This window comes from Scyliorhinus torazame, chromosome 6, assembly GCF_047496885.1.
Source record: "Scyliorhinus torazame isolate Kashiwa2021f chromosome 6, sScyTor2.1, whole genome shotgun sequence".
Taxonomy (NCBI): domain Eukaryota; kingdom Metazoa; phylum Chordata; class Chondrichthyes; order Carcharhiniformes; family Scyliorhinidae; genus Scyliorhinus; species Scyliorhinus torazame.
The window spans coordinates 42089128-42113684 of record NC_092712.1 but is presented as its reverse complement, the minus strand read 5'-3'; the positions used below and the strand labels follow the sequence as shown (position 1 = coordinate 42113684).

Sequence of the window (24557 nt, the reverse complement as noted above, 5' to 3'; positions counted from 1 at the left end):
AGACAGTGACCCGGAGCCGGGATGGAACCCGGGTCCTCAGCACCGTGAGGCAGCAGTGCTAACCACTGTGACAGTGCCGCTGTATCATGATTGATTCTAACCATTTACTTGTACCAGTTACTTCTTTACATATAGAGGGAAAATGGGATATTGGTAGAATTGCTGGAGATTCCCTGGAGAGTAGATAATGTATGAGTGATTGTATTTGGACCTAGCTAAGAAGGTCATGGATCTTAGTGGGATACAGATGATATAATTAATGGGAGGAGCCAGGTCTGTGTGTAGTTTTTCAGTTGCCATAAGGTTTGAGTCTGACAAGACAGAAGGATTTTAAGTTGAACAGCAGTTCAACTTGCAGCAGAAGTGTACTGAATCTGCTCTTGAAAGGGTCACTCTCCAAAAGTCTCTACACAGCTAAGCAAATAAACTGTTTTGTTAACTTTATTTATAAGTGCCATTTGAACTGTATTGGGTTGCTTAATTGGAGTTAGTAGCAGGTATAGATAGTAAGTTTAAGTTTTTCCTTGTGTTTAAGAACTGTTTAACTGATAATTGTGAAGCTATTTTCTTTGATGTTAATGTGGTTAATTCTGTGTTTAAATTAAAGTTTGTTCCAACATAAAATATACCTAATGGTCAGAGCCATCACTCCTGGGGTGAAGCATCCTTTCCTCACAGTTTTGCAAATTATAAGAAGTTGTTTGGGGTTTCTGGTCTGACATCCTTGGGTCTAGTCCAGTATCCTAACAAGATGTGCACTGTTAAAATCCATTAGAGTTTTGTACAATTTCATTAAATCGCTTTACCCTTCCTTTCTCTACAACATGTTCTTTACTCGAAGGAAAAAAAAATCCAATTTTCTCTAGTCTCTCCAACTCCATGGTATCATTTGGTAAACCTTCTGCATGTCCCCTGCGAGGCCTTGACATCCTTTCTGCACCAGTAAGGTAAAGTTGCAATAGTCCCAGATTCTGCACCATGGTGTCTAGAATTGCACATAATAAAGTAAGTAAAATAAGTAAAGTCGCCATAGTCCCAGATGACCACAGGCTGCTTTCCCCCTTTGAGGGGCGAGAACTGACTGGTGGTGGTTTAACCTGAGGATCACCACACCTCAGGCGAGGGGTGAGTTTGAGAAGGGGGGTGGGGAGGGGATGGGGCCTTCATGAATAACCTCAGCTGGTATGGAATTGAACCCACGCTGCTGGCTTCGCCCAGCATCACGAACCAGTTTTCCAGCCAATTGAGCTAAACTAGTCCCATTGGACATACTACTCACCCATGGTTTAGGTCCTTTGGTGCATGGGGAAGAGGTAACTTTGTAAGAGCTAGGCTGGAACATCTGGAGTATTTCGACCGAGTGTCTTGGGTGAGTTGTTGGGCAGGCTTTTCTTTGCAGTAGCTCGGGAGGAACATTGAATTCTCCTCCTTACGAAGGAAGCTCCTTCTTCTGAAGCATCTACAGGCTTGAGAAAATCTTATGCATCAGATATTGGGTTTGGAGAGAGTCCCATATGTCTTTCACAGCTCTGTTGAACTGGTGGGGTTGTTGCGAAAAGACGAGTGGCGACAATTCAAGCAATTGTTTTTCTTTCCAAAACGTGTGAGATTTGGTTTGTGTTGCATCTGTCACTCTCAAAATTGATTTTGGCCCAAGCTGGAGTGCAGTTCCACAAGCTTTGGCTAGTGTTCATGTTGGTGAGCTACTCAACTGGATCATTTCTTTCAGTTCTGAATCCATAGAATTCTTTCAATGCAGAAAGAAGCCATTCAGCCCATTGAGACTGTACCAGATCTCCGAAAGAGGGGTGTGAACCTGTGTCCCCAGAGGGTCCTCGTTCATGTGTCACAGAAAACTAGCATGCAGGTACAGCAGATAAGAAAGAAAGCGAATGGAATGTTAGCACTTATAGCTAAAGGAATAGAGTATAAAGTTAAGGAGGTGTTGTTGTAACTATACAAGGCATTGGTGAGACTGTACCTGGAGTATAGTGCACAGTTCTGGTCCCCTTATTTGAGGAAAGATGGAGTGGCATTGGAGGCAGTTCAGAAGAGGTTCACTAGGTTGATTCCAGAGATGTGGGGTTTGCCTTTTGAAGAGAGATTGAACAGTTTAGGCCTATACACGCTCGAGTTTAGAAGAATGAGGGGAGATCTCATTGAAAAAATGAAAATGAAATGAAATGAAAATCGCTTATTGTCACAAGTAGGCTTCAAATGAAGTTACTGTGAAAAGCCCCTTGTCGCCACATTCCAGCGCCTGTTCGGGGAGGCTGGTACCAGGGGCGTCATTCTCCGACCCCCCCCCAGCGGGTCGGAGAATGGCCGTTGGCCGCCGTGAATCCCGCCCCCTCCGGGGAGGAGGATGGGGGGGTCCGTGCAGGGGAGGAGGATGGGGGGGCCCGTGCCGGGGAGGAGGATGGGGGGGTCCGTGCCGGGGAGGAGGATGGGGTCCGTGCCGGGGAGGGGGGGTGCGAGGGCAAGTGAGTTGGTCCACCTGGCCAGGTGCCAGCCTCCAACAGTTGGACCCATGCGGTCCATGCCACCTGGCTGGGGGGGAAGGAGGGGGTATGGGCAATGATGACATGTCGTGTCGTTCCCCCCCCCCCCCCCCAACCAGGCCGTCATGTTTTCCGATCATCCAGCGATGTTGGCCGCCGTGGCGGCAGCCGCTAATGTCTATGTTGCCCTGGATGAGGAGGAGGAGGAGGAGCGTGCCAGAGAGGCGGCGCAGGCTGCCGCAGAGGGGCAGGCGGCAGCTGCCCAGGCTGGAGGGACACCTGACCGACAGGACGAGGAGCGGGAGGAGGACGTCGCGGCCCCACGGCAACGGAGGCACCCGAGGGCGCCTCGTGTGTACCGGTCCCGGCAGTCATACCAGGACCTCACGGACCGGGAATGCAGGAGGAGACTCCGGATGAGGCGGGAAACCGTGGCACACATCTGCCACCTGCTGGCACACCTGTCACTGCATGGCACTGACGGGGGACACCCTCTCCCCGTGTCCGTCAAGGTTACGGTGGCCCTGAACTTTTATGCAACAGGGTCATTCCAGGCACCGAGTGGTGACCTGTCCGGCATATTGCAGACATCGGTGCACCGGTGCATCCGGGCAGTGACAGACGCCCTATATGCCATGGCGCACCGCTACATCCGCTTCCCTGTGGACCGGGCCAGCCAAGGTGCCCGGGCCGTGGGCTTCTCTGCCGTGGCCGGGTTCCCCATTGTCCAGGGCGCGATTGATGGGATGCACGTCGCCGTGCGGCCACCTGCAGATAACAGGGCCGTGTTCACCAATAGGAAGGGGACCTATTTGATGAACATACAGGTGGTCTGCGACCACTGCATGATGATCCTGCACGTCTGCGCCCGTTATCCGGGCAGTGTACACGACTCATACGTGTTGTCGCGGTCATCCATCACCGGCATGTACGAGGGACGCCAACCCCGGCTGAGGGGCTGGTTGCTGGGCGACAGGGGCTACCCATTGCGATCGTGGCTGATGATGTCTATACGGAGGCCACGCAATGAGGCGGAGAACCGCTACAATGATGCCCATGTAGCGACAAGGGGAGTGATAGAGAGGTGCTTTGGCGTGCTGAAGATGCGTTTCAGGTGCCTCTCTGGGGGCGCCCTCCAGTATTGGTCAGATAGGGTCAGCCGCATCATTGTGGTGTGCTGCGTCCTGCACAACATAGCCCAGCAGAGGGGCGATGTGCCGCAGGCAGAGGAGGGCGGAGTGGAGGAGCAGCAGGAAGAGGCGCAGTCCTCCCCAGATGAGGGGGATGGGGGCAATGGTCAGGGCAGACGGGCTAGACACAGGCGGGTGGTGTCCACCATTACCGGCTGGCCCAGCGGGCACGGGACAGGCTGATAGCCGCCCGCTTCACTGACTAGATGGGCGTGGGAATCGGGTATTACGGCCACAGACCGCACACCATGGCAACAGCCGGCCACCCACACCCCCCACCCATCCACCCATCCAGCACACTCACCCCCCCACCCCACCCGCATGCACACCACCACCCCCATTGCCGATCCACCTGCGGCACAATGGCCGGGCTCACACAGTTGCGGGTGGACGCGTGTCTATTGCAGGCCATGGAGGATGATGACAACCCGCCCTGCGATGAGCTCCTGGCTCCACATCGTTGGTCTATGTCTGACCCATGGCCACAGTACCACCATCCACCCGGACCATCCCTGCATGCGGCTGTGACACTGCAGCGCACGGTCCCGTCCTCTGCCCGGGGGGATGTTGATGGCGGCCCAGGGGGAAGGGGCAGACTCACCTGGGGCTGAGGTAAGACCACCCCTCACACACACACACACTTGCGCTCAACGTACATGACACCCCCGCACACTTTGGACAGAGCACAAAGGCAGCTTCTGTAGGTGTAACATTGACTTTAATAACCAAAGGAGTTCATGCACGTGCCCTTGCCCCTAAAACTCATCTGTGCCCTGCACCCGTGCCAACTTACTCAGTGTCTAATTGTTTGGCCTTACGGGCCCTTTGACTACGTCTACGTGGTTCCCCAGACGGTACAGCAGAACTGGAGGTGGACTCCTGTGATTCCTGCCCTCTGACACGGGATCCCTTTGGCGGCCGTTTCCTGGAGCGTCCTGGCCTAGATGGGCCAGGCTGCGGCCCGGGTGACTGGGATGGCGAGCTGCCAGCCTGTCCTGCCCATTGCCCACCCAATGCACCTGGGACGGAAGGGGGGGGGGGGGAGTCTGAGGTGTTGCGGTGTTCCGGGACCTCCCTCGGGGTGCCCGATGGCCCCCAGGCCTCTACATGGGTGGGGGATGTGAACGGACTGGCCATCCAACGCCCCCTCGACATCTGGCGCTGCCAGTCCTGGAGGCCCGTGCTGGTATCGACAGGGGTCTGCAGGTTTGCAGCCATGGAGCCCAGGGGATTGGCACACCCTGTCTGTGACTGTGCGACGCCGGCTCGCACATGGCCAATGGCGCCGATGCCCTCAGCGATGGCCTGCTGAGACTGGGCTATGGCCTGCTGAGACTGGGCTATGGCCTGCTGAGACTGGGCCATGGCCTGCAGAGACTGGGCTATGGCCTGCTGAGACTGGGCCATGGCCTGCAGAGACTGGGTCATGGCGTTGAGCGCCTCTGCCATCTAGCGCTAGCACTGGCTCATGGCCTCCTGTGAGAGGGCAGCCATGTCCTGGGCCACAGATGCCGCCTGCACGGAAAGCCCCAGGCCTCGCAAACCGTTCCCCATGTCTGACACCGTCGCAACCATTGCCTCCACCGCGGACGCCACCAGTGCGGTGTCGGCCTGGGTGGCACGTATGACCGGCACCACTTCCAGCTCCTGGACGCGGGTGGACTCCTCCACCTGCAACTGCAGCCGCCGCAAGCCGGCCGTCACCCTCTTCGCTCGTCTCCGGGTCGGTGGTTGCATCGGATCTATGGGTGGGTGTGGTAACTCCAGGAACCCGGGATCCATCTGGGCGGCAGATGTTCGCTTGGGCTGGGCTTCCCTCCGACCGCCCGGCCCCTCTGTTGCTCCTACCTCCACCTGCTGTACCGGGACGGCTGTGTTGTGCGCACCAGTGAGTGTGCCAGACGCTTCATCACTAAAGTGCCCAACCGAGGTGAGTGTTTCTGCGATGGTGGAGGGTGCTGGTGACAGCAGTGGCGTTGTGTCGTGCTCTTCGTCCCACTCTGAGTCCGTGGCATTTTGGGGTAGGGGTTCGTCTCCACCCATCCACTCTGAGTCACTGTCCGGTATTTCGTCTTCCTGGGTAGTGCTGTCCCGGGTAGGGGTGTCCTGGGTAGTGGTGTCCTGGATCGGCTGTGACGGGGGCCTGTGGCTGCCCCTCTCATCGCTGGGTGGCACACGCCTGCGTCGTCGCACCCGCACATGACAGGGGCGTCGTCTCCCTGTTGCTCCAGGTCTCTCCGTCTCCCGTGGTGTGCGAGGGACATCCTGCGGGCGTCGCATGCCGGAGGGTCCGGGTCTCTCCGTCTCCCGTGGTGTGCGAGGGGCATCCTGCGGGCGTCGCATGCCGGAGGGTCCGGGTCTCTCCGTCTCCCGTGGTGTGCGAGGGGCATCCTGCGGGCGTCGCATGCCGGAGGGTGCGGGTCTCTCCGTCTCCCGTGGCCTCCGAGGGGCATCCTGCGGGCGGTCTGCATCTGTGGGGATGGGTGCCTCGACGTTTGCTCCTGCGATACAATGAAGCATGCATGGTCAGACACGCAGGCAGTGATCAGGTGATATGGGGGAGGGAGATATAGGGGAGGGGAGATATGGGGACAGGCTGTCGGTGGCTCACTTGCTAGTACGCCCCCGACCTCTGCATCAGCAACCTCCCGGTCGTCAGGTCCGCCAGCCAGTTCCAGGGCCCTTTCCTCGTGTTCGGTCAGTGGCCTCTCATCAGCGGGGCCTCCTCCAGTCCTCACATGCTCCCTGGTGTTGTGTGCGCGTTTCTCCTGTGGCGGGGGTGGGGGGGGGGGTGGTGGTGGCAGGGGTAAAAGGCAACAGTGTTGGACAGGTATATGAATGCACGCCATCGGTTGCGCGTGTATTGCCGAGGTTAAGGTTAGGGCTGGATTCACTTGGGGATATGGGGGAGGGGGGATATGGGGGAGGGGGGATATGGGGGAGGGGGGATATGGGGTATGGGGAGGGGGGTATGGGGGGATATGGGGGAGGGGGGATATGGGGGAGGGGGGATATGTGGTGGGGGGGATATGAGGGAGGGGGGATATGAGGGAGGGGGGATATGAGGGAGGGGGGATATGAGGGAGGGGGGATATGAGGGAGGGGGGATATGGGGGAGGGGGGATATGGGGGAGGGGGGATATGGGGGAGGAGGGATATGGGGAGGGGGGATATGGGGGATATGGATATCGGGCAGGGGGTAAGGGGAGGCTCACCCTGCCTGCTCTGACGAGGTTGTTCACCTTCTTGTGGCACTGGGTGCCTGTCCGTGGTGTCAGGGCCGCAGCGGTGACGGCCTCTGCCACCTCCCTCCACAGACGCCGGCTGTGGTGTGGGGCAACTCTGCGGCCATGCCCGGGATACAGGGCCTCCCTCCTCTGCTCCACTGCGTCCAGGAGCGCCTCCACATCCCGTGACTGGAACCTCGGGGCTGAGCGGCGGCCGGCCATCCGGTCGGGTGTTCCGGTCGGGTGGGGGGGAGCAGCGCGTCCTTATGAGCCGTCACGCCGTGCGGCGTGTATGACGCTGCACGGCGTGAACCACGTGAGCAGGCGCGGATCCCGTCCCGTCGCTGCTAGCCCATTTCGGGCTGGAGACTTTGCGACGATTTTTGCGGCGTGACGCAAGTCGGATTTGCGCCGTTTTTTGCGCCGATCGGCGGACTTTGCGCCGATAACGGAGAAATTTGCCCCAGAAGCTGGTACATTGAGGTATACAAGATGATAAAAGGTATGGATAGAGTAGGCGTGGAACGGATGCTTCCTCTTGTGGGGCATTCTAGAACGAGAGTTCGTAGTCTTAGGATAAGAGGTGGCAAATTTAAAACAGATTTGAGGAGAAACTACTTCTCCCAAAGAGTTTTGAATCTGTGGAATTCGCTGATGCTGGGACAGTGAGTAAATTTAAGGAGGAATTAGACAGATTTATAATTGATAATGGGTTGAAGCGTTATGGAGAACAGGCAGGACAGTGGAGTTAAGGCCAGGATGATATCCACTTAATTCTCAGGATGAGATGGCCTAATTCTGCGTGGGTTTCCTCCGTGTGCTCCGGTTTCCTTCCACAAGTCCGAAAGACATGCTTGTTCTGGTGAATTGGCATTCTGAATTCTCCCTCTATGTTCCTGAACAGGTGCCAGAGTGCGGCGACTGGGGAAGTTTCACAGTAACCTCATTGCAGTGTTATGTAAGCCGACTTGTGACACTAATAAAAGTTATCATTATCATTCTGCTCCTATATCTTATGAACTTATATCTTATTAGCCTGAATTACTAATCCAGTGATATTACCACCACACCACCTTCTCCTTCGCTGTCTACATTGCAACAGTGTCTGCACTTCAAAGATTACTCTACTGGCTGTAAAGCTCTTTGCGATGTCATGAGGTCATGAAAGTTGATATATGAATGTAGATTCTTCCATTGCATTTGAGCGGGGCCTTGCTGCTGTAATCCTGTAGCCATCGCGGGGAGAATGCTTGAAAGACACAACTTGGTGGTGCCTTTCACTGAAGCAGAAAATTAAGTCAGATTTTTAAAAAAAATCAGTATCAAGTAAGCTGTCATCAAACCTTTATATCAAAAGTTCCAACTCCCCTCAAGCACTTAGTAATTCCCGAATCTACACTCTCTTCCTCGGTTGAGTGAACAGGTTGACTAGCCCAATGCTGTCTCCATGGACACCAGCCAGAGCTGCCCTTGGATCAATGGAGATTTGAGGTTGAGAAGGAAATGTAGGAGTGTATGTGATATTAAACCTATCCATCTAATTGGTCGGGTGCTGAGTTTCAACATTGTGATTCCCATCGCTACCCTCGTTATCAGTGTACTGGAATGGGAAAGATCACTGAATCACATCAGGTCACACCCACCCTGTGTGTGGGAAATCTCATCCCGTGATGTGTCCCGAACCGTCCTCGGGTTAATTCACCACCAGTCAGTTCTCTCTCCCTTTCAAAATAGGGGAGAGCAGCCTATGGTCCCCTGGGACTTCTGACCAATCATCATAGTTTCTTAATACATATATATAAATATATATATATATATATATAGCTAATTTTGTGTATTGTGGTTATGCTTCAAATAGGAGAAATGAAACAATTGCCAAAATGTCTGGGGTCTGCGGAAGCCTCTTATATGCCGAGAGAATTTCGCTTTACGTGACTCAAGTCTTGATCCTTATAAAATAATTTTTAGGTTGGGAAGCTGAAAGAGGTCGCAGCTGAGGTTCTATAATAGAATTGATTCGCTCCTGCTTACGATAACACAAAGGAAGAATTGAAAAGCAGAATATATAGTTCTTTCTGAGGGAATGCAGATTTAAAGTGGACTGACTTGGCCAATCACAGTGCTGGGGTGAGGAATTTACCCCCAGAATGTGCTTGGTGAGCTGGTGGCGTCTTCTGTACGGCACGTCCTACTGTGATGGCGGCTTCCCCTTGAACACTTCCAGTACCCTGCTTCATATCGATTCCTGAAGGAGTCTCCCGCAAACACACCCAGATATCAATCAAACTTTTGCTATTGGGAGATGGGGGTTGGGGGGGTGGGGGGGGGTGGGAAGAAGGGGAGGATGGGGGTTAAGTGGGTGAAAGGGGGTAAAGGGGCTTAAACGGCTGCAATCCTGGTTCCTCCCGCCAGGGCCTAGGATTTACAGGGGAACACTTCCAATTCCATTGAACATTGGGTGTCAACTGTTGCTGCACTCCCATCAGGCATCGTGGGCTGTGGGTCCTCCTGATTCCGCACCGACACTCCTCGCTGCGCGGGTGCGCGGTCACATGCAGAATGGCTAATGTAGTTGCGAACAGGTGAATGTCTCCGCAGAGTCTGCACAGAACCGAGACCTGCAACGGAAGAGATTCACGCCTCTCGTCTGTGCTTGGCTGAGAACAGTGACTGGCCTGTCAGTTTTGGGCAAGTTTGCAATATATGTCTCTACCTCAATGGCCGCGAAAGACATTCGGTCATCTGAGTTTTGGAAGCCCCCTACCCCGTGCCAGGTTTAATTGTAAATCAGCCCCTGATCAGCCCAGAGAATCTTCTAAGAACTGTGGGGGCAATTCTCCGATATGGAGGCCAAGTGTTCGTGCCGTCGTGAACGCTGGAGCGGTTCACGCCGCTCCAGCCTCCTTACGCGGTGCCGGATGGGCGCTGCGCCAACCTGCGCATGCGTGGGGGACTTCTTCCGCGCGCCGGCCCCGGCCCAACATGGGGTCGGTGTTCAGGGGCTGGCCGCGCCAGGAAGTAGGCCTGAGGGTGGTGGGGGGGGAGGGGCCGGCCCGCCGATCGGTGGGCCCCGATCGCGGGCCAGACCCCATCGGAGGCCCCGCCCCCCTGGTGAAGGAGGCCAGCCCCCCCCACCCCCTCCCACAGGCTGCCCCCGAGCGTTCCCGCAGAGTTCCCGCCGGCAGCGACCAGGGCTGAACGGCGCCGGCGGGACTCTGTTGTGTCGGAGCGGCCGCTCGGCCCATCCGGGCCGGAGAATCGGCGGCCCCGCCGATTCCAGCGGCCGGCGCTGCGCCATACGTGCCGGCGCAAATGGCACCGAATCTCCGCACCTCGGAGAATCGCACGCCGGCATCGGGGCGTCGTGGCGCGGTTGCTCCGAATCTCCGGCCCGGCGTGGGGCTCGGAGAATCGCCCCCAGGAAGTAAGGCCTCCTTGATCCCGGTGCGTTGTCCATGTTTCCAAATACTTACTCTCATCACTGTTTCGAGCCAAACTGTAAACCTTGTTTCTGTTGCAACTTACAATTTCACTAGAACTATCATAGATTATATATCCTCCTTTATTTTTATTTATTTAACCTTTATGGAATCAGTTTAGTTAATTGGGAATCAATTCTCATTTACAATAATGACCTGGCCAAGAGGCTAATGCCACAGCAACAGAAATGACCCAACATTACAATTCATTTCAACACTAAAATCGGCAGTGAAAGAGCTGGATTTGTTTAAAACCAGAAAATTAACAAAATAACCATAACAGACATGACAAACAACCGAAAGCTGCTCTCGTTTGCCAGCTTAGAACCGGAAAGTCCCTTGAGCCTCTTCAATTTCAGTCAACTCTTCACTGGTGCTGCTGTTCCTCGGAGTTGCTCCTGGTCCTGGTGTTGGCCCTGCTCCTGGTGCCAGCCTTCCTCCCGGTGCCGGTGTTCCGGCTGCTCCCGATGTCGGCCCTGTTCCCGGTGCCGGCGTTCCGACCACTTCGGGTGTCCATCCTGCTCGTGGTGCCGGTGTCCCTGCAGCTCCCGGTCTGCATCCTGCTCTAGGTGTCGGTCTTCCGTCCTACTCCTGGTGTCAGTCCTGCTCCCGGTGACGGTGCTCCGGCCGCTCCCAGTGCTGGTCCTGCTCCTGGTATTGGAGTTCCGGCTGCAGCAGCTTGGGGCAAACCTCACCCTTGCACCAGTGGCAGAAGAAGTGAGTGGGGAGATGGCTCCGCCATATCACCTGCTCCTGATTTGTACAGTGTGCTTGCAAAAAGGTGTTAGAATGTGTGAAGTGAAATAAAGAATTGTTAACTCTCTGTTCCAGGTTAGAACGGACAATCAAAGCGCAACAATTGGAGATCCATCGCTTGCTCAGCATGTCACGGGCACATTGCAATCATTCTTCAACCAGCACTCAAACCAACTCCAGTATCCTCGGCAGCCCTTTAAGAGCCCAGTCTGTTTCACAGGTAGGAAGTGTCCTGTAAACTTGCACCCCTTTCCCCCAAATGAAGCAAGGAGCTTAACACTGCTCCAATAAAAGGCAGATTAGTGTGAGATTGAAAGTCGAAGGTGAAGTGAGTAAAGTTAAAATCTTGGAATATCCTCTAGACCTGAAATATTCCTGAGCCTGCTGACATGACAATGCTGCTGTGTTCTCCTCTTAACTTGTCTCAGGCTGCAAGGCCAGTGTTTACTGTTCATTTCTTAGTTACCCTGAGAAGGTAGTGGTGGGCCTCCTTCACTGAAGTTTGTGGATGTTGTAATGCGAGGCAAAGCGACCAGGCAGTGTTAAATCACATGATTTATTTAACTAAGAAGAACTTCATACACAGAACAGCACAACTCCTACACAGGTCTAGTTCCCTCCACTCACAAGCTTACCCCGATGACACCCTGACACCCAGGTACGAGCCCAGGCACCCGATAGGCTGAGGTTTGTGTGCTCCATCCTGGCCTGTGAGGGATCACCCATTAAAGGGGCCACGCTACCACATTCCCCCCCCCCCCCCCCCCCCTCCCCCCCCCCCCCCAACGCCTTAAGTTCCCTTATAAATTCCTGAAACACAGAATACAGAAAGTTTTATTTACTACTACGCACAGTCAAAGAGAGTTTTCGTCAGGGAAAAGAAAGGTTAATAAGGTAAGTCTATCAAGCGATTTTCTAACTCTCACTGAGCGCCTTGGCTTCTCCAAACTTGAAGCAACTATGTCCGTAGCAGGGGCAGGCATATTTGTAGATTCCGAAGACAGGGCAGTCTTCTACTTTGGCGATCACTCGCTAATGAGTATGGTTGTCCACCTAAGAAACTCCATGTTACTGGTCATGTGTTCTGGGGTCCTTGCATGGCTGATGAGCCCAATCCTGGAGCCACATCTTTGACCGCACACTTCGCAGGTAATTCCGGGAGGTGGGATTGGTCCTTGGACTCCTAGATTGCTGGTATTCCTTTGTCAGGCCTCCTCTTTTCTGGGCCTCCTCTTGTCATTGGGTCTCCTTGAAGAATTGTGTCCCTTTAATTGTGAGGTTCCTCCAAGTGGGTCTCTTCTGAGCAAGGGTCTACCAGACGTCTATGTTGCATTTCTGGAGGTAAACCCTCAGGGTGTTTTTGAGATGCTTTCTTTGTCCTCCTCTTGTTCGGGAGCTTCCCTTGAGCTGGACAAAGAAAATTTGCTTTGGCAGTCGGGACTCTGATATTCCTAAGTGCACGGCCAGCCCAGCGGAGTTGGTTTTGGATACTCATGGCCTCGATTCTGGTGCTCTTGGCTCTGCTGATGCGGAGAATCCATCTCAGACAGCGTTGATGGCACCTCTCCAGGGCCTTGAGGTGGTGCCTAAATATAGTCCAGGTTTCTGAGCCGTACAGAAGAGTTGAGATGACAACTGCCTTGTACACGAGGATCTTGGTGTCAGCATGGATGTCGCGGTGTCAAAGACTCTCGTCCTTGGGTGTCGGAACGGGGTGCTCACGGATGTACGATGCTAGATCTCCGCATCGATATCAGCCTTCGAGGAGAGGTGGCTCCCCAGATATGGGAAATGTTCGATGTTTGGTAGCATTTCTGTGTTGAAAGAGGGAGAGACCGGATCTTGCCCTGGGCGGGATGGTAAAGGACTTGAGTTGCTTGAGTTGATGCTGAGACTGATTTTTTTGGTGTGGCTCCAGGAAGGTGTTAAGCACAGCTTGGAGATTCTCTTCTGAGAGAGCGGAGATGGTGATGTCATCCTCACACACAAGCTCCTCGAACAATGTCAGTGTCGCTCTTTTCTTGGATTTCAACCGGTTGAGGTTGAAAAGTTTTCCATCCATCCTGCAGATGATGATTTATTGAAGAAAAGAAGAACTTTATCTACAGAAGAGTATGTAGGCTCTGGGCGGGTCAGGTGGCTCCCGAGCGATCGCCCCCTACAGAAGCCAAACTATCACAGTGCTCTTGATTTTTGTGGCAGTTTTGTAATGAGGATAACGCGCAGTTAAAATAGGCAATAATTAGCAAAGAAAGAAGATGCATTTATGTATCCCTATTCATGACCTCTGGGCACCTGTAAGCACGTCACAGCCAATGCTGTACTTTTGAACTGCAGTCACTACAGGAAGTAACCAATTAATGGCACACAGCAAGGCCGATTTGCATTGCTAGTGATGTTGGTTCAGGGATAGCTATTGGTCAGGCTTGTTTGAGATAATACTAGGGGATCTTTTATTTCCACCTTGAGAGGTTAGATGGAGGCTTGGTGGAATATCTCACCCCAGATATGGCACCTCTGACAGTGCAGCGCCCCCTGCAGTACTGCACAGGAGTGCCAGCCTAGTTAATGGGCTGATGTCTCTGGGGTGGGACTGAAATGCACAAGCTTCTTACTTGAGGGTGCTACATCTCAGCCTCTTTACCTTAGTCACAGGGAGATGGTGGCGTAGCGGCAACGTCACTGGACTCATAATCGAGAGGCCCAGGCGAACGCTCTGGCGACAAGGGTTCAAATCCCACCACGACATCCGGAATCAAAAGCTAGTTTGAGTAATGATGACCGTGAAACTATCATCGATTGTCACACGAATGTCCCTTTTAGGAAGGGAAATCTGTCATCCACACAATGTGGGTTCACTGTTAACTGCCCCACTGGAATGGCCGAAAAAGCTGCTGAGTTCAAGGGCAATTAGGGTTGGGCTACAGGTGCTCGACTGCCCAGCGATGCCTCGGTCCCATATCTGCATTGACGGCACAGATTGTCAGACAGGGCTCCTGCCCAGAGTTTTATATTAATAATGAATAAGACGCGCTTCACAGGACACAATCATCTCTTTAATTGGTTAATATGGCAGCACGGATGAGGCAGGTAAAGAATTCCAATCAAACTGGATGTCCCTGATGAGGTGCCAACTTTTTTTTTAACTTAAAACAAGAATCAGTTTTTGTTTTAAACTCCGCCTCACCCACTTATTAATATAAAACTCTGGGCAGGAGCCCTGTCTGAGGAGGTGTGCTGTCAATACAAACCACAGGAGCAATGGGAACTTTTTTCTTTTAATTCTTTCATGGAACCTGGGCATTGCTGGACGTCCAGCACTTGTAGCCCAACCCTAATTGCGTTGAACTCAGCGGCTTTTTAGGCCATTCCACAGGGGCAGTGGTTAGCACTTCTGCCTCACGGCGCCAAGGTCCCAGGTTCGATCCCGGCCCTGGGTCACTGTCCGTGTGGAGTTTGCACATTCTCCCCATGTTTGCGTGGGTTTCGCCGCCGCAATCCAAGATGTGCAGGATAGGTGGATTGGCCACGCGAAAATTGCCCCTTAATTGGAGAAAATGAATTGAATACTCTGCTTTTTGTCGGATGAGCCATGATCATATTGAATGGCGGAGCAGGCTTGAGGGGCTGAATGGCCTACTCCTGTTCCTATCTCTTACAGTCGTATTATGGTCCTCGTGTAGAAAGTCAGATTGGCTCATAATGACAGCTTTAGAAAGGATATTCTACACTTTGCAGATACCCCTTAATCTCTCTGCGATCCAGTTCTGGCCTCTCGTAAACCCCTGATTTCCACTGTTCCGTCATTGGCGGTTGTGTCTTCAGCTACTTCCAACCTCTGGAATACCCTCCCTGCCTAATCTTTGCTGCCTTCCTCTCCTCCTTTAAGCTGCTCTTTAACATTTACCTCTTTGACCAAGTATTCAATCATAGGATCATAAAATCCCTACAGTGCAGAAGGAGGCCATTTGGCCCATTGAGTCTGCACATAGCCTCCGAAAGAGGCCCCCAATCTAGGCCCCTGCCCTTGCTCTAAAACCACCTAACCTTCTGGACACTGAGGGGCAATTTAGCACGGCCAATCCACCTAACTTGCACCTCTTTGGACTAACCATCTGTCAGAATTTCTCTTTACATTACCGGCTGTTTAATTTGTTTTGATGATGCTGTGTGAATTGCCTCGGGATGTTTCACTATGCTAAAAGTTCCGTATAAATGCAAGTTTTTGTACACTGTGGCACCGTCGAGCCGGGCGGGACTGCTCGACTAGAGGCTATCGTCAGGCCACCTCCCTGGCTACTCTAATGACTTTAGCTGAATTCTCACACTGCTCCACATAAACCGTTCAAATTCGGCACCTTGTTAATTTTCCCTTGTTCTTGGAGTGCGAAAGCGATTGTGCACGCGTTAGCGGAACCCGAGATAAAACAGAAATGATAGTGGAACTTCCAAGTTCACTGTCAGAATTTACATTATTTAAATTGCGTGCGGGTTTCTTTTCTCTCTTTTTGTGCAGACAATGGAACCACAGACAATGGAGCCGATAAGCTGTGAGGAGGAACGACAGCTTGCGATCCAGGCATCTCCCAGGGCACCTTGCCATCAACCGGAAACACTGGCCAAACCAATCTCCCCAGAACGCAAGGTGGAGGCACCACAGAAGCCAGTCCATAGACGCAAGTCCACAATTTCTCGAGAAGTCCAAGTGGAATGCCCTAAGCTGCTAATGCAGAGGAGGTGTGAGGAGCAGCTAATGGAAAGTATGTAAACATTGCAGAACAAGACAAGATAAACACACGTATTTATAAAAACTTCCCGCCACGGTGGCTCAGGCAGTCATTTACAAGCAAACGGTCCCTTGCGGTTTTCTTCTCCTCTGCCTGTCCCATATTTCTATTGGGGCTTTCGTCCTTGCGGAGAAAGTTTTTGATCTGTATATACCTTGGGTTGTTCCCACTCGGGAGTTGGAACTTATCCGTGAGTCCTTCCAGGGTCGCTACTCTACCGTCCGTGTACATGTCCCTAACCATCAGTTTCCCCTCATCCTGTCTCCACATTTTGAAGGAGCCGGCCATTGTTGCGAGTTTGAACCTTTGATTTTTGCAGATGGGGCCATAGTGGACATCTTGGTTAGTCTGAAGTGCTGTCTCATTCGGTTCCATGACCGAAATGTGGCTACCACCACTGGGCTTTTTGAATACCTGGCTGTGGGAGGGATATGAGAGCGATTGTGGCTAGCGCTTTGAGGGATGTCCCCATACAGGAGCTCTCCTCCATTCTGACCCAGTCCACTCCTGTGTCCTTGACCCATCCTTGTAACCTTTCTGCGGTGGCCGCCCAGCGGTAGAGGTGGAGGTTCGGGAGGCGCAGGCCTCTCACATTACTTCTCCTTTGTAGGGCCTTCTTCCTAATCCTCGGGCTCTTCCCTCCCAAACAAATGCCATTAGTTTATACACTGTGGTGAAAAAGGCCTTGGGGATGTAGATCAGGAGGGATCTGAACAGGAAGAGGAACTTGGGCAGTACGTACATCTAGATTGTCTGCACTCTCCCTGCCAGGGAGAGTGGGAGTGAGTCCCACCTCTACAGTTCCTTCTTCACTTCCTCTACCAGACTCATCAAGTTCCCTTTGTGGACTGTGTCCAGTCATGGGCTGTTTGGTTCACCAGGTGGGCCAGTTGAAAGGCAGACCCCCCCCCACCCAGCTCTGCTCCCTCCCTCTGCGGATTCCCAGGGAAGATTTTGCTCTTCCTCAGGTTAAGTCTGTAACCTGAGAAGGCTCCAAACTCCCTTAGAGTTTTATTATCCCTTCCATGCTGGCCAGGGGGTACGAGACGTAGAGGAACAGGTCATTCAAGAGGAACGATGTTAATGGGCACCCACAGTCTACTTCAGCTATTATTGGGATTGATTTTCTTTTTAAATTGTGCAAATAAATGAGGCTTCTTTGGCTTATCACAGAATGGTTAAAGCACAGAAGGAGGCCATTCGGCCTCTCATAACTGTGCTGGCTCTCTGTACGAGATCCTCAGCTAGTTCCACGCCCCCCCCCCCCCCCCCCCCCGGCCCCGCCCCTCCCGCCTTTTCTCCAGAGCCTCTTCGCATCAGATTATTATCCAATTCTCTCCTTTAATAATAATCTTTATTATTGTCACAACATTAACACTGCAACAAAGCTACTGTGAAAGTCCCCTAGTCGCCACACTCCGGCGCCTGTTCGGGTATGCTGAGGGAGAATTTAGAATGTCCAATTCACCTAACAGCCCTCTCAGGCAGTGCGTTCCAGATCCTAACTAATCGCTCTGTTTAGTAAAGAAAAATGTTTCTCCTCCTGTCACCGTTTGATTCTTCTGCCAATCAATTCAAAACAATGGCCTCTGGTTCTGGACCCGCCCACCGACAGGGACTGCAGCTCCCGATCCACTCTGTCCAGGCTCGCGATTTTGACCATCTCTCGCCAAATCCCCTCTCTTTCCCTTTGCAGCGTTGCTATTAAATTCCAGGCTGACGCAAGATTTGGGCAACGCGTGGAATCAGATTGAGCATCTACGCGATCGTCTAAAACACAGTGAGGTAATAACAATAATAAGCGCTTATTGTCACAAGTAGGCTTCAATGAAGTTACTGTGAAAAGCCCCTAGTCGCCACATTCCGGCGCCTGTTCGGGGAGGACGGTACGGGAATTGGATGCTGCCGGCCTTGTTCTGTCTTACAAGCCAGCTGTTTAGCCCACTGTGCTAAACCAGCTCCTGCTGGTTTATCGGCAGGATGTTTTTTTTGGCCAATGCAGGTTGCCTAACAATTGTGAGGGGGAGGCCCCATCCACAGAAAAATACCCTCCCAACGTCTACACCAAATTAAAAAGAAAACAAATGTCTTGCCAGCAGCATATTTCCCTGTGGTTGGGTGGCGCCAGATCAGCCCCAGATTAAACTGGATGGACCACATTCTGAAACCATTGCCGGGGAGAAGGAGGCAGAGCTGGTGGTTTCCATCATAACAGAAAACTCTACTTGATTCCTTATCAGGAAATAATACTTTTATGTTAATTACGCATTTTTGGCAATAGCTATTGGTTCTCAAAATTGGTTGCATGGGGACTCCGCAGATTTATTATCACACTGCTTGATAGTGTGGTAATAACACAGGATCAGAGGTAGACCGTCCAGCTGTTTAAGTCTGTTCTGCCATTCACGTATCTTCACTCCAGTTACCCATCTTGGTTCACAGTCCTTAATATCTTTGTCTAACAAAGCACAATTGATCTCAGCTTTAACATTTTCAGTTGGCCTCCAGGTTCAACAGCTTTCTGGGGGGGTCAGCTCCAGATTTAATAATAATCTTTATTATTGTCACAAGTAGGCTTACATTAACACTGCAATGAAGTTACTGTGAAAAGCCCCTAGTCGCCACATTCCGGCACCTGTTTGGGTTCAGAGAGGGAGATTTCAGAATGTCCAATTCACCTAATGGCACGTCTTTCGGGACTTGTGGGAGGAAACCGGAGCACCCGGAGAAAACCCACGCAGACACGGGGAGAACGTGTAGACTCCACACAGACAGTGACCCATGCCGGGAATCGAACCTGGGTTCCTGGCGCTGTGAAGCAACAGTGCTAACCACTGTGCTCCCCTGCCGTACATGATTGCAGTACCCTGGATTGGAAAAGAGAAAATTGCTCGGGTGGCCTTCGATCCTTGCTGGAAGTGTGTGTGTGTGTTTGTGGGTGTGCACGTGTGTCTGTATAGGACGTGGACACTGCTACCCTCTGCAGTTGAACAGTGTATTCATACCCCTTAGGGCAGTACGGTAGCACAAAGGGCAGCACGGTAGCACAAGTGGATAGCACTGTGGCTTCACAGCGCTAGGGTCCCAGGTTCGATTCCCTGCTGGGTCACTGTCTGTGCGGAGTTTGCACGTTCTCCCCGTGTCTGCGTGCGTTTCCTACGGGTGCTCCGGTTTGCTCCCGCAGTCCAAAGATGTGCAGGTTAGGTGGATTGGCCATGATAAATTGGCCTTAGTGACGAGAAAAGGTTAGGAGGGGTTATTGGGTTACGGGGATAGGGTGGAAGTGAGGGCTTAAATGGGTCGGTGCAGACTCAGTGGGCCGAATGGCCTCCTTCTGCACTGTATGTTCTATGTTTAACAAGGGTTGCACACTATTAGGAAACATAGAAATTGTATGGCACAGAAGGAGGCCATTTAGCTCATTGTGACGCTTACAATAGAGCTATCAAGCCTAATCCCACTTGCTGGGAAATTAAAACAGTGAGTTCTAGAATGTTGAGCACCTGTGGAGAGAGCGAGCTGCTGATTGTTTCCAGCATCCGCAGTATTTTGTTTCTATTCCGCTTTCCAGCTCTTGGGTAACCTACACCTCGAGTGTATACCAAGAATTCTTTGAAATACGGTGTGGGTTTTTGGTCTCTTATCAACCTTTCAGGCAGTGAGGTCCAGTCTCCCGCCTCCCACTGGGTGTAAAAATCTCTCAACTCCCCTCCCTTTTCTGCGAATCACTATGTCCCCTGATTATAATAATAATAATAATAATCGCTTATTGTCACAAGTAGGCTTCAATGAAGTTAATGTGAAAAGGCCCCTAGTCGCCACATTCCGGCGCCTGTTCGGGGAGGCTGGTACGGGAATTTAACCCGCGCTGCTGGTCTTGTTCTGCATTGCAAGCCAGCTATTTAGCACACTGTGCTAAACCAGCCCCTGGACCTCTATGAATCTCTGCTATGAGGATAGGAATTCGTATCCACTCTATCTAGGCTTCACATCATGCTATAGACCAGTTACTCTCCCCTCAACCTCCTCTGCTCCAGAGGAACCAATCCAGCCTATCTGGCCTCTTGGGTGGTGGAGACGAGAGATCCAACCATCAAGGAAGACTTTAGGGGGGAATGCGCTTCAAAGATGTCAAAATACTTTTCAGGTGAGAAATAAAATTGACAAACTAAATTCAGGCAATCTTTGATTTTTTAGAAGCACCAGCCCCAGGAGATTTTGTCAATGGATTGTACGTACCATGAGAACGGCACTGGGAAAGCAGGTGACTCTGGACCACACGACAGAGAATCAGCCAGCATGGCTTGCCAATGTGCCAATCAGGACTCATCACTCGCCAGTTACAGAGAAGAACAATGCATCAGAGAGCTGACAAATAGAACAGACGACGGGAGATTGAGGACACACTCATTAAATTGCACACTCCCAACAAAGGAGGGCCAGTTACAAACTGCATCCCATGCATCGAAGGCAAGAAGGTGGGTGAAGGGAGTAGCGTAGTTTAGTTTCTTCCATACATGTCCTTGATGCTCAACATTTCTATTGGTAAGTCTTGACATAAAGAAACCATGGTAGGTAGTCCCACACTGCATGGATCACAGAATGATGCAGCACATAGGGAGGCCTTTTGGCATATCATGCCTATGCTGGATATCTTCAAGATCATTACAGAAGAAGGTCCTTCATCTACCAGAACACAAAGTCTCGACCATTATTTAATTACAGAATGTCAATCATCCTTCCTGGCAATTTACTCCAGCAATTATTAAACATTCTCCATTAAAATAAATACTTGCTTTAATTCTGCCCTTAAATAGCCTTTGATACCTCGGAACCTGTATCCATCCTATCCCCTTGGTATATCTATAGTCATTGTTTCAGGGTTACATCCTCTATCCTATTAATTGTCTTACATGGCTACATGAGGTTTGTTTTATGTCATCTCAAGAGCCAGAGCCTATCTTGTTATTCTTCATAGCCCCTTTCACTTTAACATCAAACAATTATGTCTGCTTTCCTTGAATGGCTTCATGGGGTTGAATGGTCCGCCACACACTGGTGAGCAAAACATTAGTCAGTACTTCAGATACGACGTGTTGGAAACACTGCAGTCCATTAGGAATCACAAAGGAATTGTCCAGGGGATGATTTTGTTGTCTTCTACAGTACAGAAGAACTATCTCCTTTCCTTTGACAACTTTGTGTTTTGGTTTCTTTTTTGGGTTGTCTTACAAAGTCCATCGGTGAAATGTCATTTAGACCCACACACATTAGAGGGACAGTGTTCTGTGATCATTTAATGGTGGAGAAATAGGGCGGGATTCTCTCAGCCCACGCCGGTTGGGAGAATCCTGGTCCGATGGCGTTTTGCGATTCTCCCAACAGCCAATGGCGTCGCGCGGCCCGGAGAATCACCGGAGGGGGTCAGTTTAGTAATTTTCTGGGGCCCCAGCGATTTTGCGGCCTGGATGGCCCGAAGTCCCGACCGCATGACCCCAGGTCACGCCGGTGCCGTTCTAACCTGCTTTTAAAAGTCGTGAGCCAGTCAGTGGGGGGACCTACGGGTGGCGGGACGGGCATGGCCGTGGCTGGGGGGCGAGGGGGTGACGGGGGGGCCTCTGGGGTCAGGGTGGGCATGGGGAGGACAGCCCGGCCTGACTGGAACGGCACATCATGGCAGGGCTGTGCCTAAGCCACGGCCGCCATTACAGACTGATGGGCACCGACCCAGGGCGCTGGCTGAGCGCGGATGGGTGCCGGACCCCCTCCGGGGGGGCAGGCCATCCAGCCGGCAGCACCCACCGGCGGGTAGGTCCAGGGTCGCACCATGGCATCCACCAGCGAGGGCACTGCCACCCATCGGTGGCGCCATCATGAGGGACGGGCAACAGGAGCCGGGGCACAGAGGGTGCGGCCAGGTGGGGTGTGTGCGCGTGCGTGTGGCACAAGCGTGGCGCAACCGGCCAACCAGGGCGGCCATAAAGCCCATGGCATATGGTTGTGGAAGGGGCCATGCGCCACGGTTAAACTTGTTGTCTACCTCCCCACCCCCTGCAGATCATAATGTTTGGTCACCAGCCAGCGATGTTGGCCGCTGTGGCGGGGGCCATTGCCCTGCATGCAACCCTGTGGCAGCGCTGGCGCAGGCGGCTCAGAGAGGCGGCGGAGGCTGTAGCAGAGGGACGGGCTACAGAGGGCCAGGTGGCACCCGCTCAGGCTGCAGGGCCGCCCGCCCGACAGGCGCAGGAGGAGAAGGACATCGACGGGGCCGAGGCACAAGATGAGGAGACCGATGTGGAGGAGGTGGTGGAGGTGCCACGGCGCCGGAGGCACCCGATGAGGCCTCGTGTCTACCGGCGCCGCATGTCCTTCGAGGACCTGCCGGACAGGTAATGCAGGAGGAGACTCCGGATGAGCCGGGAGACCGTCGTCCATATCTTCCACCTGATGGCACACCTGGCATCATGTGGAACAGGGGGAGGACACGCTCTCCCTGTGGCCGTCAAGGTTACGGTGGCCCTGAACCTCTACGCGACGGGCTTGTTCCAGTTGCCAAGAGGGGTCCTATCCGGCATCTCCCAGGCATCAGTGCACCGGTGGATCCATGCAGTCACTGAGGTCATGTACGACATCGCGGCCCGCTACATCCAGTTCCCTCTGGATCCGGCCCACCAGAATGCCCGGGCAGCGGGATACCAGTGGTCCAGGATGCGATCGATGGGGTGCACATCACCATGCGGCCACCAGCGGAGAACAGGGATGTGTTCATTAACAGGAAGGGGACCTACTCCATGAACATTCAGGTGGTCTACGACCATCAGATGAAGATCCTGCACGTCTGCGCCCGGTACCCGGGCAGTGTACATGATGCGTTTATCCTGGCACAATTGTTCAACCCCGCCATGTTCGAGGGACAGAGGCAGCTTGCATTGGTGTAACAGTGACTTTAATTAGAAAGATTATATACACGTGCCCTAGCCCCAATAACTAAACTGTGCTCTGCACCTGTGCCAACTTACTAGGTGTCTAACTTCCTGGCCTTACAGGCCCTACCACTACCTCTCTGTGCCTCCCCAGACTGTACAATAGGAGTGGAGACGGACTGCTGAGACTCATGCCCTGTGACTTGGCTCCCCGTCGGCGCTCATTTCCTGGGACGGCCCAGCTTGGATGGGCCAGGCTGCTCCTCGGGCGTGCTGGATGGCGTGGTGCCACCCTATTCTGCCCACCAGATGCACCAGGGATGAAACGGGGGTAGTCCGAGGTGCTGCGGTATTCTGGGACGTCTCCTGCAGGAGTCACCGGCACAGACCCAGCCCCTCTCTCCCTCGGGGTGCCCCGTTGGCCCCCGGGCCTCTCTATGGGACGGGGGTGTGAGTGGAGACAAGCCCAGAGGTGCCACCGACACCTGGCGCTGCCAATCCTGGAGGCCCGCAGTGATATCGACCAAGGTCTGAATGTTTGGGCCATTCCTGTCTGGGACTGCACCACCTCCCGCTGTGCTTGTGCGACGCCATCCGGCATCTGGGCCGATGCTCTCAGCGATGGCCTGCTGAGACTGGGCCATCGCCTGGGCCATCGCCTGGGCAATGCCGCGATGCTCTCAGCGATGGCCCTCTGAGACTGGGCCATCACCTGGGCACTGCCGCGATGCTCTCAGCGATGTTCTGCTGAGACTGAGCCATCGCCTGGGCAATGCCGCGATGCTCTCAGCGATGGCCTGCTGAGACTGGACCATCGCCCGGGCAATGCCCCCGATGCTCAGCGATGGCCTGCTGAGACCGAGCCATCGCCTGGGCAATGCCGCGATGCTCTCAGCGATGGCCTGCTGAGACTGGACCATCGCCCGGGCAATGCCCCCGATGCTCAGCGATGGTCTGCTGAGACTGGGCCATCGCCTGGGCAATGCCCCCGACACTCTGAGCGATGGTCTGCTGAGACTGGGCCATCGCCTGGGCAATGCCGCGATGCTCTCAGCGATGGCCTGCTGAGACCGAGCCATCGCCTGGGCAATGCCCCCGACACTCTGAGCGATGGCCCTCTGAGACTGGGCCATCACCTGGGCAATGCCGCTGATGCTCAGCGATGGCCGGCTGAGACTGGGCCATCGCCTGGGCAATGCTGCGATGCTCACAGCGATGGTCTGCCGAGACTGGGCCATCGCCTGGGCAATACCCCCGATGCTCAGCGATGGTCTGCTGAGACTGGGTCATCGCCTGGGCAATGCCCCCGATGCTCACAGTGATGGTCTGCTGAGACTGGGCCATCGCCTGGGCAATGCCGCGATGCTCAGCGATGGTCTGCTGAGACTGGGCCATCGCCTGGGCAATGCCCCCGACACTCTGTGATGGTCTGCTGAGACTGGGCCATCGCCTGGGCAATGCCGCTGATGCTCTCAGCGATGGTCTGCTGAGACTGGGCCATTGCCTGGGCAATGCCGCGATGCTCAGCGATGGTCTGCTGAGACTGGGTCATCGCCTGGGCAATGCCCCCGATGCTCTCAGCGATGGTCTGCTGAGACTGGGCCATCGCCTGGGCAATGCCCCCGACACTCTCAGTGATGGTCTGCTGAGACTGGGTCATCGCCTGGGCAATGCCCCCGACACTCTCAGCGATG

The 24557-nt window shown here is 53.4% G+C and overlaps 1 protein-coding gene across 2 annotated transcripts in view; it reads left to right on the top strand.

The window, feature by feature from the left end:
• LOC140424762 (uncharacterized) overlaps nucleotides 1-24557 on the top strand; it is a 104838-nt gene that overhangs the window by 35832 nt on the left and 44449 nt on the right. For both annotated transcript variants that reach the window (XM_072508143.1, XM_072508142.1), the window contains exons 3-6: nucleotides 11229-11373; nucleotides 15670-15913; nucleotides 17637-17725; nucleotides 20138-20418. In XM_072508143.1, the coding sequence (XP_072364244.1) occupies nucleotides 11229-11373; nucleotides 15670-15913; nucleotides 17637-17725; nucleotides 20138-20418 (759 nt within the window). The remainder of the gene's footprint in view (nucleotides 1-11228; nucleotides 11374-15669; nucleotides 15914-17636; nucleotides 17726-20137; nucleotides 20419-24557) is intronic.